The sequence below is a fragment of the Elephas maximus genome, chromosome 5 (assembly GCF_024166365.1).
Source record: "Elephas maximus indicus isolate mEleMax1 chromosome 5, mEleMax1 primary haplotype, whole genome shotgun sequence".
In the NCBI taxonomy this organism is placed as follows: domain Eukaryota; kingdom Metazoa; phylum Chordata; class Mammalia; order Proboscidea; family Elephantidae; genus Elephas; species Elephas maximus.
This window is the reverse complement of record NC_064823.1, coordinates 155,871,005-155,886,607: the sequence shown is the minus strand read 5'-3', so window position 1 is coordinate 155,886,607 and position 15,603 is coordinate 155,871,005. Positions and strand designations below refer to the sequence as shown.

Genomic DNA, 15,603 nt, shown 5'->3' with positions numbered 1-15,603 from the left:
CAGCTCGCGGATCTATCAGTGAAACGATCTCTTTGTATTTTTATAGACCTGAATATGTTGTTGTTGTTAGGTGCTGTCAAGTCGGCTCCGACTCACGGTGACCCTGTGCACAACAGAAGGAAACACTGCCTGGTCCCGTGCCGTCCTCACAATCATTGCTACGCTTGAGTCCATTGCTGCAGCCACTGTGTCAATCGATCTCCCTGAGGGTCTTCCTCTTTTTTGCCGACCCTCTACTTTACCAAGCAAGACCTGAATATAGACCTCTGATATTTACAGAGAATTTGGAAAAGAGAAAAATGCGTGTAGAAGAATATAAAAATCGATACCCCAGGTGACATTTTTGTGAGTCTCATGTGAAAATGTGTTTATGAGGATGTGTGTATACATTTAAACGTACAAATATATAAAAACAGTATAAGAACATATAGCATCCCAACTTTAAAAATGTATTCTATATCGCATATACATATATGTACATATACATAAATACACGTACGCACACATACATACATGTTGCTGTTAGTTGCCATGGAGTCCATTCCAGCTCATGGCAACTCCACGTGTGTCAGAGTAGAACCGTGCTCCATATGGTTTTTAAGGCTGTGACTTTTTGGAAGCAGACTGCCAGGCCTGTCTTCTGAGGAGCCTCTGTGGAGGTTTGAACCCTCAACCTTTCTGCTAGTAGTTGAGCTCTTAACCATTTGTATCACCAAGGAAGTCTCTCTCTGGATATATATATGGCATAAAATTGTACAAGAGATGGATTGACCCAGCGGCTGCAACAATGGGATCAAACGTAACAAATGTGAGGATGGCGCAGGACCGGGCAGTGTTTCGTTCTGTTGTGCGCAGGGTCACTATGAGTCAAAACTGACTCAGTGGCAACTGACAACGACACAGGCTAAAATTGCACAAAGATGACATTTATTGGCTGTATAATTTTTTGGATGAGGACACGCTTTCCATGTGGGAGACCCCGGTTCTGTGCCCACCCATTGGCCCTCATGTGTAGCCATGACCCATCTGTCAGTGGAAGCTTGTGTGTTGCTAGGATGCTGAACAGGTTTCAGTGGAACTTCCAGACTAAGAGAGACTAGAAAGAAAGGCCTGGCTTTCTACTTCCAAAAATCAAGCAGTGAAAACCCATGGATCACAAAGGTCTGATGTACAAGTGATCATGGGGATGGCTCAGGACGGGGCAGCGTGAGTTCCATTGTGCATGGGGTCGCCATCAGCTGGGGGCCGACTTGATGGCAGCTAACAACTACACAGTTTTTGGAGGGGGCGTTGAGGTTCTTTCTGGTGTCAATGATTGTAAATAATGTCGCAGTGAGCATCCATTCTTGCGTTATTTTTGACCTACGTCCCTGAATATTTCCAAGGAGGGGCTCCATCAGGTGGAATTAAGGTCATACTCAGCCCTTTGTTACGTATTACTCGGTTGCTTTCTGGATGGGTTGTATCAATTTATATTCTCATCCACAGAGTGTGAAGTGACCACCTCGCTGCATCTTACCACCATTAAACTCGAACTTGAAAACAACTTTGCCTGTTTGGCACTTGATTCCTTATTTGCCTGTTTCACTTCTGCCATAGTTAGAGAGACTGAACTATTTTCTTTTTCTCTTCCAAATCTGGCCATTTGCATTTCTTTCATGGTAAGTTATCTGTAGGAGTCTGTTTTCCAGCGAGGTCTTTGTGTAGCCACAATCCCTTCGCCAGTTGCGGTTTTGGAAGCACTTTCCCCCTGGATTTTGGGGGATGATCTGGGAAGCCCTAAGCTGTGGAAAGCTCCAAAGGATGCTACTTCTTCTGTGAGCCAGGCCTTGTTTGTGCCTTTAATAACCCCCTGCCTGCTCTCGAGTTACACCTTCCCTCCAGGCTCGAAATGTGCGTCACAGCAGCAATTAGCTGAGCACCACAACACACTCCGGGTGTAAATATTTATAAGTCCTGTTTCGTGCCTGGGATATCAGGCACAGAATAGCCAAGCGGTGTGATGTTAGCAACCACGGGACCACAGCCTACAAGTACAACCAACTTCCCGTTAACCCCGTTGCTTCCTCTTCGCCTTTGTCACACTCAAAACGACCCAGTGGGGGTGACTACAACTGTCCCAGATTTACAGAAGAGGAAACGGGGGACTCAGAGGGTTGAGCAACGTGCCAGGTCCCACAGAACCACCAAGCATGAGGGATTTGACAGTGCTTCCTGGCTCCCCGACTCCCACGTCCTTGCTCTGTCCCTGCCCCTCTTCCAGAGAAGTGGAGAGTCGTGCTTTGGAGGCACTGAGCAGAGCAGCTGTGGCCTGGGTCCCTGTGTGGTTGGGTGTTGGCAACCTTTCAAGTACCTGAGATTCTGCAGAAATTCAAAGTTAACCAGCCCAAGCCAAGCCAAACAAACCATACGAAACCCACAGCCGTCGAGTTAATTCTGACTCATAGGACCCCATAGGACAGAGTAGAACTGCCTCATAGGGTTTCCAAGGCTATAATCTTTATGGAAGCAGGCTGCCACATCTTTCTTGCTCTGAACAGCTGATGAGTTTGAATTGCCAATCTTTTGCTTTAACCACTGTATCACCAGAGCTCCTCAAACCAGCCAGGAAGGAGCAAATCATATATCTGGGGCCTGGCGGGCCCTCTCTTGACACTTGAAACATATGGCCTCTTTCCTGACACCTTGGTTTTTGATCCACAGACTTGCAACTCACCACTTGTGAGAAGTGTTTGTGGTTGTGAACTGTGAACCTAACGTAAGGGTGGAAGGCCACCTAATTGTTGCCAGCTGGCATCAAGTTGGCCCCTCAACTCATGGCGACCCCGTGCACAACAGAACAAAATGCTAACCCATCCTGAGCCATCTCCAAGGCTGACTGCGGTTCAGGCCTATGTGATCCATAGGGTCTTCATAGGCTGATTTTCAGATCAGATTGCCAGGCCTTTCTTCCTAGGTGTCTTAGTCTAGAAGCTCCAATGAAACCTGTTCAGCATCCTAGCAATACATAAGGCCCCACTGACAGACAGGTGGTGGCTGTCCACATGGTGCATTGGCTGAGAATCGAACCCGGCTCTCCCGCATGGAAGGTGAGAAGTCTACCACTGAACCTCCCCTGTTTATCTGATGGATAAAAAAGCCTGTTGCTGTCGAGTCCATGCTGACTCACTGCAACCCTGTAGGACAGAGCAGAACTCCTTAGAAACCCACAGGGTTTCCAAGGAGCAGCTGGTGGATTTGCTGACCTTTTGGTTAGTAGCCATAGCTCTTAGCCACTGCGCCACCAGGGCTCCATCTGATGGACAGCAGGCAGGAATTCAAACGCAAGGCTCATGAAGGTCTGAGCCCAGGGATTCTGAATACCAGGAAAACTCTTCCTGGGATCCTAGGAAAAAACTTTAGCTTTTAAATGAGGATTCTGTCCTTCTTCTGACGTTGGCCTGGTCTAATTTTTAGAATCAAAGGCTGTTCAGGATAGAAAGCGTGTTAGAGATAATGGCATCCAATTCATTAGCTCTGTGAATGAGAGCGCTCAGGCCCAAGGAAGCCAGGGCGCTGTTCCAGGTCTCAGACTTTTGCAGGCAGAACTGAGGTCTTTGGACACCTAAAAAGAGCAGAACTGAAGGGAAAAGAAGAGCTCATACTTTTGACCCAGGTTCAATTCCCAGCCAATGCGTTTCATGGGTAGTCACCTCCCGTCTGTCAGCGGTGGCTTGCATGTTGCTGATGCAGGTTTCAGTGGAGCGTCCAGACTAAGATAGGCTAGGAAGAAAGGCCTGGCAACCTCTTTCCAAAAGTCAACCAATGAAATCCCTATCGATCACAACAGAATATTATTCAATAGAGTGCTCAAGGACAGCGCAGGACAGGGCAGTGTGCGGTTCCATTGTGCATGGGATCAATACACATCGGGGGCTCGCACGACAGCAGCTAACAACAACAACAAAACTGGGCACTGAGCTGGGCCGTGGCTGGCAAGTATTTCTATGCCCACTTTGCAGATGCAACTAGAACTCAGAACAGTTAAGTAACCGTCTAAGGAGGCACAGCAAGTAACTGGTAGAGCCAGGATTCGTCTGACTCTACATCCCCTCCGACGTGCAAGCCCACGGGAGCAAAGTAGACTTCTCCTAGTGGCGAAGGCAGTCTGAAGAGCCGCATATCTGCTCCACTCTACCTCTCTGCGGGACCGTGAAGTGATGGTACTCATTCAGATGTCATATCTCCGGGGATTCTGCACCCCAGGGCTCTCCGTGCGTCAATGCGAGCCAAATGAATTAGCAGAGGAAGTATCAGCAAAACAGGGAGCCGTGTTGTTATTCCAGCTGAGCCTGCTGCTGAGAGCCAGAGAGCCAGAGAAGCTGAGGGGTGGGGAGGAGGGGGAGGCTGGAAGCAGCTGCCTGGGGTTTGGGAAGGAGGAGACTGGAGAGGTAGCCTGGACCACAGCTGTGTCTGGCCAGAGCGTGGACATCATGTGGACATCAGTCGCTGACAAGTGATCTGCAAAGACCCCTGAGCTAATGCTTTTTGCGGCCTGACAGCCCAGGGTGATTGATGGAAGACTCTGCTAGCAAACTTCGTGGCTGTTTGATGCACTCTCTCTGCGCTCACGTGAGGCCCGTGAGTTAGCAAGCTGTCTCTTGCCAGGGAATTACAAGGATGCACCCCAGCTTCCTTCTGTAAACAGCATAGATGACACCGCCATGTGCGAGTGGGCCACAGCTGGGCAGCACTCTAGCTTGGCAGTCACCCTTCTGTTCTTCCCCGGCCCCTGCTCCCCCCACATCTGGGCCTGTGTGAAGTAGGGTTTCCGCTACATTGCAGCCTGGTCTAGGCAAGCGTCCACATTGCACTGGGGAAGTTCATGGCCTACGAAATGAACACAGTGACCCCCAGGGGTTTGTGGGTTTCAGTATGGAAAGTGCCTTTACAAATACAAATACAGCTTTCTGATATTCGAATTATTTTTGATGTTTAATACTTTTAAATAGTGCAATATGTTCAATATATTTTCTAAAAAGAACACTAAATTAAACTCATCTCGCTCCCCCTTTTCCTGGAAGGATGGAATCTGATGAAATAGGCAGGGTGTCCTTGCATTCTACTTATTTCATGGGAACCGAGTTTGGATGGTGTGTTATTCCGGTTCCATAGAGATGGGGCTGGGGCCTGTCCCCAGGGTCAGCTCCGGGCATGGAAGCTAATTCCTCATCGCCCCCTCGAGTGTGTGGCATCCCCCCTGGGTCTCCCCAAGCACTACTAGTCCAGAAGGTGGGGGTGAACCCCGTGGGAAATTATCAGGGTGATTTCACCCCGCCAGCCCTTGCCTGCTCTCAGGCCTCCAAGATGAACTGGCTCAGCTCCACGTACCATTTTAAGATCTGTCCCAGAAATTAAAGGACTACTCCAGAATAAAATTCCTTAGTTTTTAAAAATAATATTTGACTGTGTTTTCGGTGAAAGTTTATACAGCCAGTTAGGTCCCCGTTTGACTATTTCTATACAAACTGTTCAGTGACATTAGTTACATTTTTCACAATGAGTCAGCATTCTCTTTGTGCTCTGGGTCTTCTCTTTCCAGTACTCTAGTTTCCCTGCCCCCTTCCCTTCTCATCTTTGCTTTAGAGTAATTGTTGGCCTTTTGGTAAAATTTCCTAAATTTTGAAAGACAGAAGATCTAAGAGTTACTAAACTCGTTTTGAAAATAGCCTAGAGAGAAACGCCGAAGGATCTAATGTTTTTAAGTTCATCCTCTTCTTCCTTCTATTTGAAGGTCTGCACTGTGTCCCAGGACAGCTCTGGAACAGGTGGGGCTAAGCCAGAGACAGCAGGAGAGAAGACAGCAGCGACCATGCTCTTCTCCTGGGGTCAGGGGCTTGCATGGCCAGAGATGCCCACTAGGGGGCCTCTTAGGCTAGACGAGGGCTCACCTCTCCTGAAGAATAACTGGCCCGCGTGCCCTGAGAAATTACAGCCACCTGCACCTTTCCCCCTGGAATTAACTATTGCTGCAGGTGCTAGTGGCAGAGGGGGGAAAAAAATCCATGGTCAATGAGATGATGAACTGGGAGGGGCTTAAACATCAGAAAGTGTGAACAACACTGTTAATAATAACAATGTCATTAAGAGTCGGGTAGGAAGAAGAGATTTGAACTTGGGACAGGAGGACATAGGTCAGAATCTTAGCTCTGCTACTCGTTAGCGGGTGGGCTTTGAAAGTCCTTAACCTCCCTGATCCCTGGTCTCCTTGCATCCATAGGTCCTGCATCTGCTTCCGGCATTGCACATGGCACATTGTCTCCTGATGTTTACATATGTCTTTTTATGTTTTTATGCTCATCCTCCCAACCCCACTGTAGACTGAGCATCTTGACAGTAGGGGCTTACTTGTGCTTACTTACTAATCTGTCGTGCACAATTTCACATGGGTTTCACCACATTTGGGCACGACAGATTAGTAAGTAAGCACAAATAAGCCTGTGCGTACCCTGCTTATTGGGTAATCCATCCCTGGCTAGGTTAAGGGTTCAGACATTCCCCCAGGGCAGAACAACTTCTGCATCCACCATCCCCTCCCTCTCTCCACCCTTCTCCCACTCGGTCCCTATCTTCTATCTTCTCCCCTACATCCCATGTCATGTTACTCAGAGCTCAGCGCAGAAAGTTGAGCCCAGAAGTCCCCTTATTCCAACTCCAGGGCTTGGTCTTGGTAACTATGCTTAAAGCAGAGGTTTTCAAACTTGCTATCAGAATCCCCTGAGGGGCTTGCCTGAACATGAGTGGCTGGCCTCCCATCTCTGAGTCTCCCTTTCAGTATGCCTGTGTTGGCACCTGAGAATTCCTGTTTCTAAGAACAGACAAAATATTGAAATTGTTCATGAAAAGGTTTACACACAAAAAGAAACAATCTTTGATGGCTACGAGGGAGGGGAGGGGTGGGGAAGGAAAAACACTAAATAGGCAATAGATAAGTGGTAACTTTGGTGAAGGGTAAGACAGTACACAATACTGGGGAAGCCAGAACAACTTGTCCAAGGCAAGGTCATGGAAGCTCCATAGACACATCCAAACTACCAGATGGACAGAATTGCTGGGCTGAGGGCTGTGGGGACCATGGTCTCTGGGAACAACTAGCTCAACTGGCATAACATGGTTATAAAGACAATGTCCTACATTCTACTTTGGTGAGTAGCGTCTGGGGTCTTAAAAGCCTATCAGCGGCCATCTAAGATACAACACTGGTCTCAGACCTTCAGAAGCAAGGGAGAATGAAGAAAACTATAGATACGAGGGAAAGATAAGTCCAAAGGACTAACAGACCACATCTACCATGGCCTCAACAAGACGGAGTCCAGTACAACTAGGTGGTACCCGGCTACCACCACGGACTGCTCTGATAGGGATCACAATAGTGGGTCCCAGGCAGAGCTGGAGGAAAATGTAGAACAAAATTCTAAGTCACAAAAAAAGACAAGACTTACTGGTCTGATAGACACTGGAGAAACCCTGAGAGTATGGCCCCCAGACACCCTTTTAGCTCAGTAATGAAGTCGGTCCCGAGATTCACCCTTCCACCAAAGATTAGACAGGCCTGTAAAATAAAACAAGACTAAAGGGGCACACCAGCCCTGCGGCAAGAACTAGAAGGCAGGACGGAACAGGAAAGCTGGTAATAGGAAACCCAAGCTTGAGAAGGGAGAGTGTTGACATGTCATGGGGTTATTAACCAATGTCATAAAACAATATGTGTACTAACTGTTTAATGAGAAACTAGTTTGTTCTGTAAACCTTCATCTAAAGTACAATAAAAAAAATTAAATACATTTTAAAAAATATTGAAGTTGTCAAGGATTTTATTTTACTTGGATCCACAGTCAACATCCATGGAAGCAGCAGTCAAAGAAATCAAATGACGCATTGCATTGGGCAAATCTGCTGCAAAAAACCACTTTAAAGTGTTAAAAAACAAAGATGTCACTTTGAGGACTAAAGTGTGCCTGACCCAAGCCATGGCATTTTCAATTGCTTCATATGCATGCGACAGCTGGACAATGAATAAGAGAGCCTGAAGAAGAATTGATGCCTTTGCCGAAGAGTATTGAATATGCCATGGACTTCCAAAAGAACAAACAAATCTGCCTTGGAAGAAGTACAGCCAGAATGCTCATTAGAAGTGAGGATGGGGAGACTTCGTCCTGTGTACTTTGGACATATTATCAGGAGGGACCAGTTCCTGGAGAAGGATATGATGCTGGTAAAACAGGGAAGGAGCCTTGGTGGCGCAGTGGTTAAGCCCTCTGCTGCTAACCAAACGGTTGGTGGTTCCAACCCACCAGCCCTTCTGCACCTGTTTGGGAGAGTTGACTCCTACACCTAACTAATGATGGCAAGAAGCGAGGGCACTGGTAGGCAGGGCTGGAGTTGTTTTACCTACTAGTTCACTGGTCGAGTTCTGGCCTCCCAAGCAGCAGACCTGGGTTTGACTCCCGGCCAATGTGCCTCAGGCACAGCTACCGCCCGTCTGCCAGTGGAGGCTTCTGTTTTGCTACGATGCTGAACAGGTTTCAGCGGCGCGTCCAGACGAAGACAGACTGGGGTGAGAGGCCTGGTGATCTACTTTTGAAAATCAACCTGTGAAAACCCTATGGGACACACCGTTGTGATTCCATTGGGTAAGGGGCTGCCACGAGTCAGGGCTGACTTGACATCAGCTAACAATAACAATTATGTCTATCATTTACCATGACACAACCAGCTGTGCATTCTTGGGGAAATTATTTACCCTCTCTGGGCTGCATTAGTTTCTTCTATGACAAGGTGACTAAAAAGAGCATGCTTGTTAGGATTCAGGGAGATGCTGCCTGTGAAATGCTTAGAACAGCACTTAGCACGTGTGCGCACTCAGTGCCTGTCAGCATTTGTTTTTTATTGAGAACTTCCTATTCAAGGCAGAGCCCCGGTGGCCCGGTGGTTAAGGGCTTGGTTGCTAACCAGAAGGTTGGCAGTTCCAATCCACCAATTATTCCTCGAAACCCTGTGGGGCAGTTCTACTCTGTCCTATAGGGTCGCTATGAGTCGGAATTGACTCGATGGCAATGGGTTTGGTTTATGTTCAAGGCACACTATGGGATTCATTCATTTATTCCACAAACACAGGCATTGCTTTCCATTCAGGGAGTTGGTGGTGGGCAAGGCAGTCTCTCACTTATCTTTTTAAAAATAAGCTTTATTTTTTAGAGTAGTTTCAGGTTTACAGAAAAATTGTGTGCAGAAAGCGCCCAGAGTTCCAAGCGCTCCCTGGTGCATTAGTGGTGGTACATTTGTTACAATGATGAAATGATATTGATACATTGTTGTTGTTAGATGCCACGGAAAGGGTTCTGGCTCATAGTGACCCCACGTAAAACAGAATGAAACACTGCCTGGGCCTGCACGGTCCTCACGATTGTTGTTATGCTTAAATCCATTGTTGCAGCCACTGTGTCAATCCATCTCATTGAGGGTCTTCCTCTTTTTTGCTGACCCTCTACTCTACTAAGCTGATGTCCTTCAGCAGGGACTGGTCCCTCCTGATAACATGTCTGAAGTATGTGCGACCAAGTCTCACCAGCCTCGCTTCCATACGGGATTCCTTCTGCACTTCTTCCGAGACAGATTCGTTCGTTCTCCTGGCTGGCAGTCCATGATGTATTCAATATTCTTCACCAACGCCATAATTCAAAGGCATCAATGCTTCTTCGGTCTTCCGTATTCACTGTCCACCTTGCACGTGCATATGAGATGTTTGAAAACACCATGGCTTAGTCCTCAAAGTGACATCTTTGTTTTTTAGCACTTTAAAGAGGTCTTTTGCAGCAGATTTGCCGTGTGCAATGTATCATTTGATTTCTTAACTGCTGCTTCCATGGGTGTTGATTGTGGATCCCAGTAAAATGAAATCCTTGATAACTTCAATCTTTTCTCCATTTATTATGATGTTGCTCATTGGTCCAGGTGTGAGGGTTTTTGTTTTCTTTATGTTCAGGTGAATCCATACTGAAGGCTGTGGTCTTTGATCTTCATCAGTAAGAGCTTCAAGTCCTCTTCAGGTTGTGTCATTACTAACTAAAGTCCATAGTTTGCATTAAGGTATCAGTTACTTTTCAAATACCATCCCTAAAATACACGAGGTGCTGAAATGGAATGGGCCTGTCTGAGGTCACGCAGCCTGTAGACAGGCCAGCTGAGATTTAAATCCGACCCGACAGGCTCGTTCTGTTACTGCATCACTGGCCATCAGTAGCCTCCTCCTTGCCTCCATCACCATCAAATGCTGGTAATTATAATTTGTGTGTGGAATGAATACATCAGTTCAATAGTTATCAAAGTCAGATACTAAACCCACATATGTACATTTCAGACATTCTGATTTGATTTATACATTGCAAATACTAATTTATATTCATATGGCACTTTCATTATAAAATATGTGGTGGTACAGAGATTTGTATGTATATTGGATTTTTTTTTTTTTTTAGATTTGGGTTTATAAATGGTTTGGAACACGTAGGATCATCAGCTATTGCTATCTTTAATATCTCTTGAGCATGCCATGACACATACTGAAATCATTTGCTTTGGGGAAAAAGAAAACACTGCTCTTCTTTCTCTCTTTTTCCAAATATAACTGTAAATATTACTTTGATGTATGTAATTGCTTCAAGCAGCTCTGTTTGAGGGAAGGCTTCTAACCCTTCCATCTCCCATCTCCTGCTATTGTCAAGAAATAAGAAAAACTGACTTAAAATGCATTATTCAAACATATTTAATGTAAACATTAAAGAAGTCTGAGAATGGCCACAAATTTTCCTTTGCTTAATGTGGTCTGGAAAATAGCCCAAGTTTCCTGTTTTACAGGGATTCATTTACTCAGCTTAGGGAAGCTATTTATTCAAGCAAATACCAGGATCCCAGGCATGCTTATAGCATCTGGCACACAGTAGGGACTGAACAAAAGTTTGGCGGATTGACTTGACTTGAACTCAGTTGGTGATGCAAGGGTTGGTATAACCCATGGAGACCCTCTGATATCCCTCAGAGCTGAGACCAGTCTGGGAGGCTTGACTAGGGTGTTCTGGATGGGTGCATAAGAGAAAGCTCAATATTTCTGAGTATCAGGGTGTAGTCCAGTGGTATAGATAATTTTGTGTTCCCCGAAAATATTTGTTGAAGTCCTCACCCCTCTACCTGTGAGTGTGATCCTGTTTGGAAATAGAGGCTTTCATTTGCTGTTAATGAGGTCATACCATTGCGAGGTCAGTCCTAAACCTTATCACTTCTGAGTGGGGTCTTATAATACAAGCAGAATAGACATGAACACATACAGGAGGAAGACAGTCACCATGCAAGGATTGTCTACAAGCCAAGGAACTCCAAGGATTGCCAGCAGACACCAGACAGAGGCTCACAGAAGGAATTAACATGACCGAGACCCTCATTTGGACTTTTAGCCTCCAGAACTGTGAGAAAATAAATTTCTGTACTTTAAAGCCACCCACTTGGGGTATTTTTTAATTATGGCAACACTAGGTAACTAAACGGGGCAGTGATGGTTCAGGTAGAATTCTCATCTTCAGTGTGGGAGACCTGGGGGAGTCCTGGCCAATGCACCTACATGCAGCCACCACCCGTCAGTGGAGTTTCCAGACTGACAATGGCTAGGAAGAAAGGCCTGACGATCTATTTCCAGAAATCAGCCAATGAAAACCCTGTGAATCACAATAGTCTGGTCTGCAAACAATCATGGTGATGGTGCAGGACTAGGCAGCATTTCATCCTGTTGTGCATGGGGTCGCCGTGAGTCGGGAGCTGACTAAGACAGCCTGTATAAAGCTGAGGTCGGAGGAGAGCCGGATTTGACTTCAGTCTTTATCTCCTGTCAGTAATGTAATCAACGTAGCTTTTTAACTAATCTTGAGCCCTGTGAGGGCAGGACTTCGTGTCTCTGCATTTTCAGTAGCCTACACAAGTTCTGATAACTGCCCAGTAAATGTTTGTCTCAGCTGAAGGACAAAGAAAAGAGACTGCTCAGGCACTCACTGACTAACCAGGCAGTTCCCTCCAGTTTGCTTGCTTGTGAGACCGGAGGCGGACTAGCGGCTGATCCAGGATGCACGATTCATCCAGCAGGGGAGCTGAAGCATCCCCTGGGGCTCTCTCAGGGCTGTGGAGCGCTGGGTGGATGGTGGAAATAGCCCTGGTCTAAATGCCGTGGATGTCTGGGGCTTCTCAGCCTGTGCGTGTATCCCACATGTGCTGCCTGTTCAACCCACATCCACTCGCTTTTTCTTCTGGGCCTCAGTTTCCAGGTAGCCTGGAAGGTCACTAACAGCAATATCACTCTATCACATGAACTTTTTTTTTTGTTTTGGCAAGAGGCAATGATGGGGACCTCCAAGCTGTAATCTTCATGGAAGCTGTCTGCCACATCTTTCTCCCACAGAGCAGCTGGTGGGTTTGAACTGCTGACCTTTTGGTTAGCAGCCAAGTGCTTAACCACTGTGCCAACAGGGCTCCTTATAAATGCTACCACCTGTCTGTCAGCTTTTCATACCGTTGTGGTTTGTGTGTTGCGATGATGCTGGAAGCTATGCCACCGGTATCTCAAATACCAGCAGGGTTATCCAAAGTGGACAGGTTTTAGTGGAGCTTCCAGACTAAGACAGACTAGGAGGAAAGGCCTGGCAGCCTGCTTTTCAAAACTAGCCAGTGAAAACCCTATGGATCACAACAGAATACTTTCCCATATAGTGCTTGAAGACGAACCCCGTAGGCTGGAAGACACTCAAAATACAGTGGTTGTAACAATGGATGTAAGCATACCGGTGATTGCGAAGATGGCACAAGCTGGGGCAATGTTTCCCTCGATTGTACATGGGGTCATCACGAGTCGGAGCTGACTTGATGGCAGCTAACCACTTAAAACAACAAATTAATAAATAAGTAAATATTCTGACCTGTTTTTCTGCAGAGCGAGGTTCCGGAACTGCAGATCACTGGATCCTTCTTTTGTTGTCCTTTTGCCCCTGGGATGAAAGAAAATAGATTATAGTTGGGAAATAGCAAGAAGCTAGGGGAAAAAATTAATTAAGTGCATTCATTGATAGGAACAGCCATGCAGTCAGATTTAAGTAATTAACGTCTCACACACAATTCTGACTCTTTGCATTTCCATTGGGGTTAAAATAAAATCTGTGTTTAAAGTAATTCATTTACTTTTTTTTTTTTTTAAATGTAAGAGCTTTATTTTTCAAAGGGTGGTAGTATGGGGTAGAGGAAGCTTGGAGATCCAGATGAGGACAGGGGCTGCCTCCCATGTCAGCAGGGTGACCTTGGCACCTCCGTTAACATCTGTTAAGTCCCCGATGTTTCATCTGGGAGAGGAGCCCATCATGCTTTCTCCACATGGGTGATGAGGACGTTAACCAAGAGACGGAAGGACAGTGACCACGGACCAGGCAATGTCCCAGATGCTCTCCTGTGTCAGTTGAATTTGAGAAAAACTAGCAAACATTATCCAAATGTGGGAAGCAGATGATTTAGCCGTACCAGCTCTCATTCAGCTAATATTTATTGAACTCCCACTCTGTAATTTAGGCATTTTGCGAAGGCACTTTCTATGAAGAGATTAAATTGTTTTAAATTGAGTTAATTTGTTAAAATTCATGAAATGCGTTCATTATCACAGACCATCACTATTTTGCATATCTAGTTCATTCAATGAGCCAAGTTGAATATACTCTCTTGTCTTCTTCAGGCACGTCAGGAGCTTTTCCAAATATTGACTGGCGATGTTTTCTTCCACAGATGCTGCTTGACAAGGACCTACCAGAAACCGACCCCTCCTACCTCGTTAGCCCCTTCTTACCTCATGGCTCTACACACTCCATTTGGGCCACATTCGCCTCATCTCTGTCCTTGTACTTTCTCTGCTCCCTTCCACAGGGCTCCTTCAAGTACTCTTCCCTCTTTCCCAAATGCTCATTTTTTCTTCCTTCGTCTAGTTAAATTAACTCTAAGTCATAACTCAGCTCAAGTGTCACTTCCTCAGAAAACTTCTCTTGGCCTCTCAGACTGGTTCCTCAGAGCCCTCGTATGAGTTTTACTTTTGTTTTAACTCATAGGTCATATTCATGTCGGATCACTCTGCCCAACTGCAAACTTCATGAAGCCAGAGATTTCTGGGGCTTGGTAGACCCAGAGCCTGGTTCTGTGCCTGGCCCCCAGTGATACAGCAGAATGCCCACATGTGACCCCAGGATTCCAGGCAACACCTAACAAGGACTGCAGACTATTTCTCCATCTGGGGTTTTGTGTGTAGCCTGGAGCATACCATGTGATAAGTAAAACATTTCAGGTTGTTAGATTTTTTTTTTTTTTTTAAATCACTGTAAATTGGCCCACCAGAAAGAAGACGGTGTTTATTTCATTATTTTCAATCCAGGTGCTGTTTTTCTGTCCAGGAAAAGCTTGCTTCATAAATTTATAACTGCACCCTGACTTCTGTCCTACAATCTAGACGTGAACATCTAATTATTTTCTGGGCATCTCTAGCTGATTATCCTTTAGCACACCCTGGCCCTTCTCCCAGTGAGTGGTTCCATTGTCTATTTCGTTCTCAAACTTGTAGTCTGGATGTTAACCTTGAGTCCTCCCTTCCCGCCTCTATCATTTACCGCCTTGCTAAGTAGTTAAGAGCTTGGCTATTAACCAAAAGGTTGGCAGTTTGAACCTACCACTCGCTCCTTGGAAACCCTATGGGTGCAGTTCTACTCTGTCCTGTAAGGTTGCTATGAGTTGGAATTGACTCGACAGCAAAGAGTTTGATTTTGGTTTGAAATCCATTACCAGATTCTAATATCCGACCTCCAAAACGTCTTTCAAGTGTTTCTTCCTCTTCAGTTTCTTGAGCTACTCTCGCTCTTGGTTCTGCTTTCAGGGTCTCTAGCCTGCCTCCAGCATCAGCCTCCTAACTGCTTTCCTGGCCCCCAGGGCTCCAATTTGTCCACCAAACTGTGGCAAGAATGACCTTTCCTAACTAGCAGAATCTCATCAAGTCATCTGCCTGCTTGAAAATTCTCACCAGCCCTCCGGTTCTGTAGGATCATATCTGGACTTTTTACTATGATAGCTGAGACCTCTGACCCGTGGGGAGGCCTGGAATACCATTTCTGAGGTGTCCGCCTTTCCTGCCACCTTCCACTCTCTGAGGCTGTTTATAGTGCAGCCTCTCCTGGCCAGCTCCGAGTGGTAGACCATGTTGTTCTTTTTGCTTCCTCCAGGTCCTGCAAAAACTTCTATCCTTCAGGGTCAAATTCAAATATTGCTTCGCTATAAGCCCTTGGGGGAAACCCTGGTGGCGTAGTGGTTAAGTGCTATGGCTGTTAACCAAAGGGTCAACAGTTCGAATCCGCCAGGTGCTCCTTGGGAACTCTACGGGGCAGTTCTACTCTGTCCTATAGGGTCACGAGGAGTCGGAATCAACTCGACGGCAGTGGGTATAAGCCTTTGGAGCCTGATGGTGCAGTGGTTAAGAGCTCGGCTGCTAACCAAAAGGTCCACAGT

General features: G+C 46.2%; 1 protein-coding gene across 1 annotated transcript in view; it reads right to left on the bottom strand.

The window, feature by feature from the left end:
* The window catches only part of CLNK (cytokine dependent hematopoietic cell linker), a 128,580-nt gene extending 113,434 nt beyond the window's left edge, over positions 1 to 15,146 (bottom strand). Inside the window, exons 1-2 of the mRNA XM_049885312.1 lie at positions 15,122 to 15,146; positions 12,996 to 13,064 (exon numbers count right to left, since the gene is read on the bottom strand). Coding sequence (XP_049741269.1) covers positions 12,996 to 13,064; positions 15,122 to 15,146 — 94 coding nt within the window. The remainder of the gene's footprint in view (positions 1 to 12,995; positions 13,065 to 15,121) is intronic.
* Between the last annotated feature and the right edge of the window lie 457 nt (positions 15,147 to 15,603).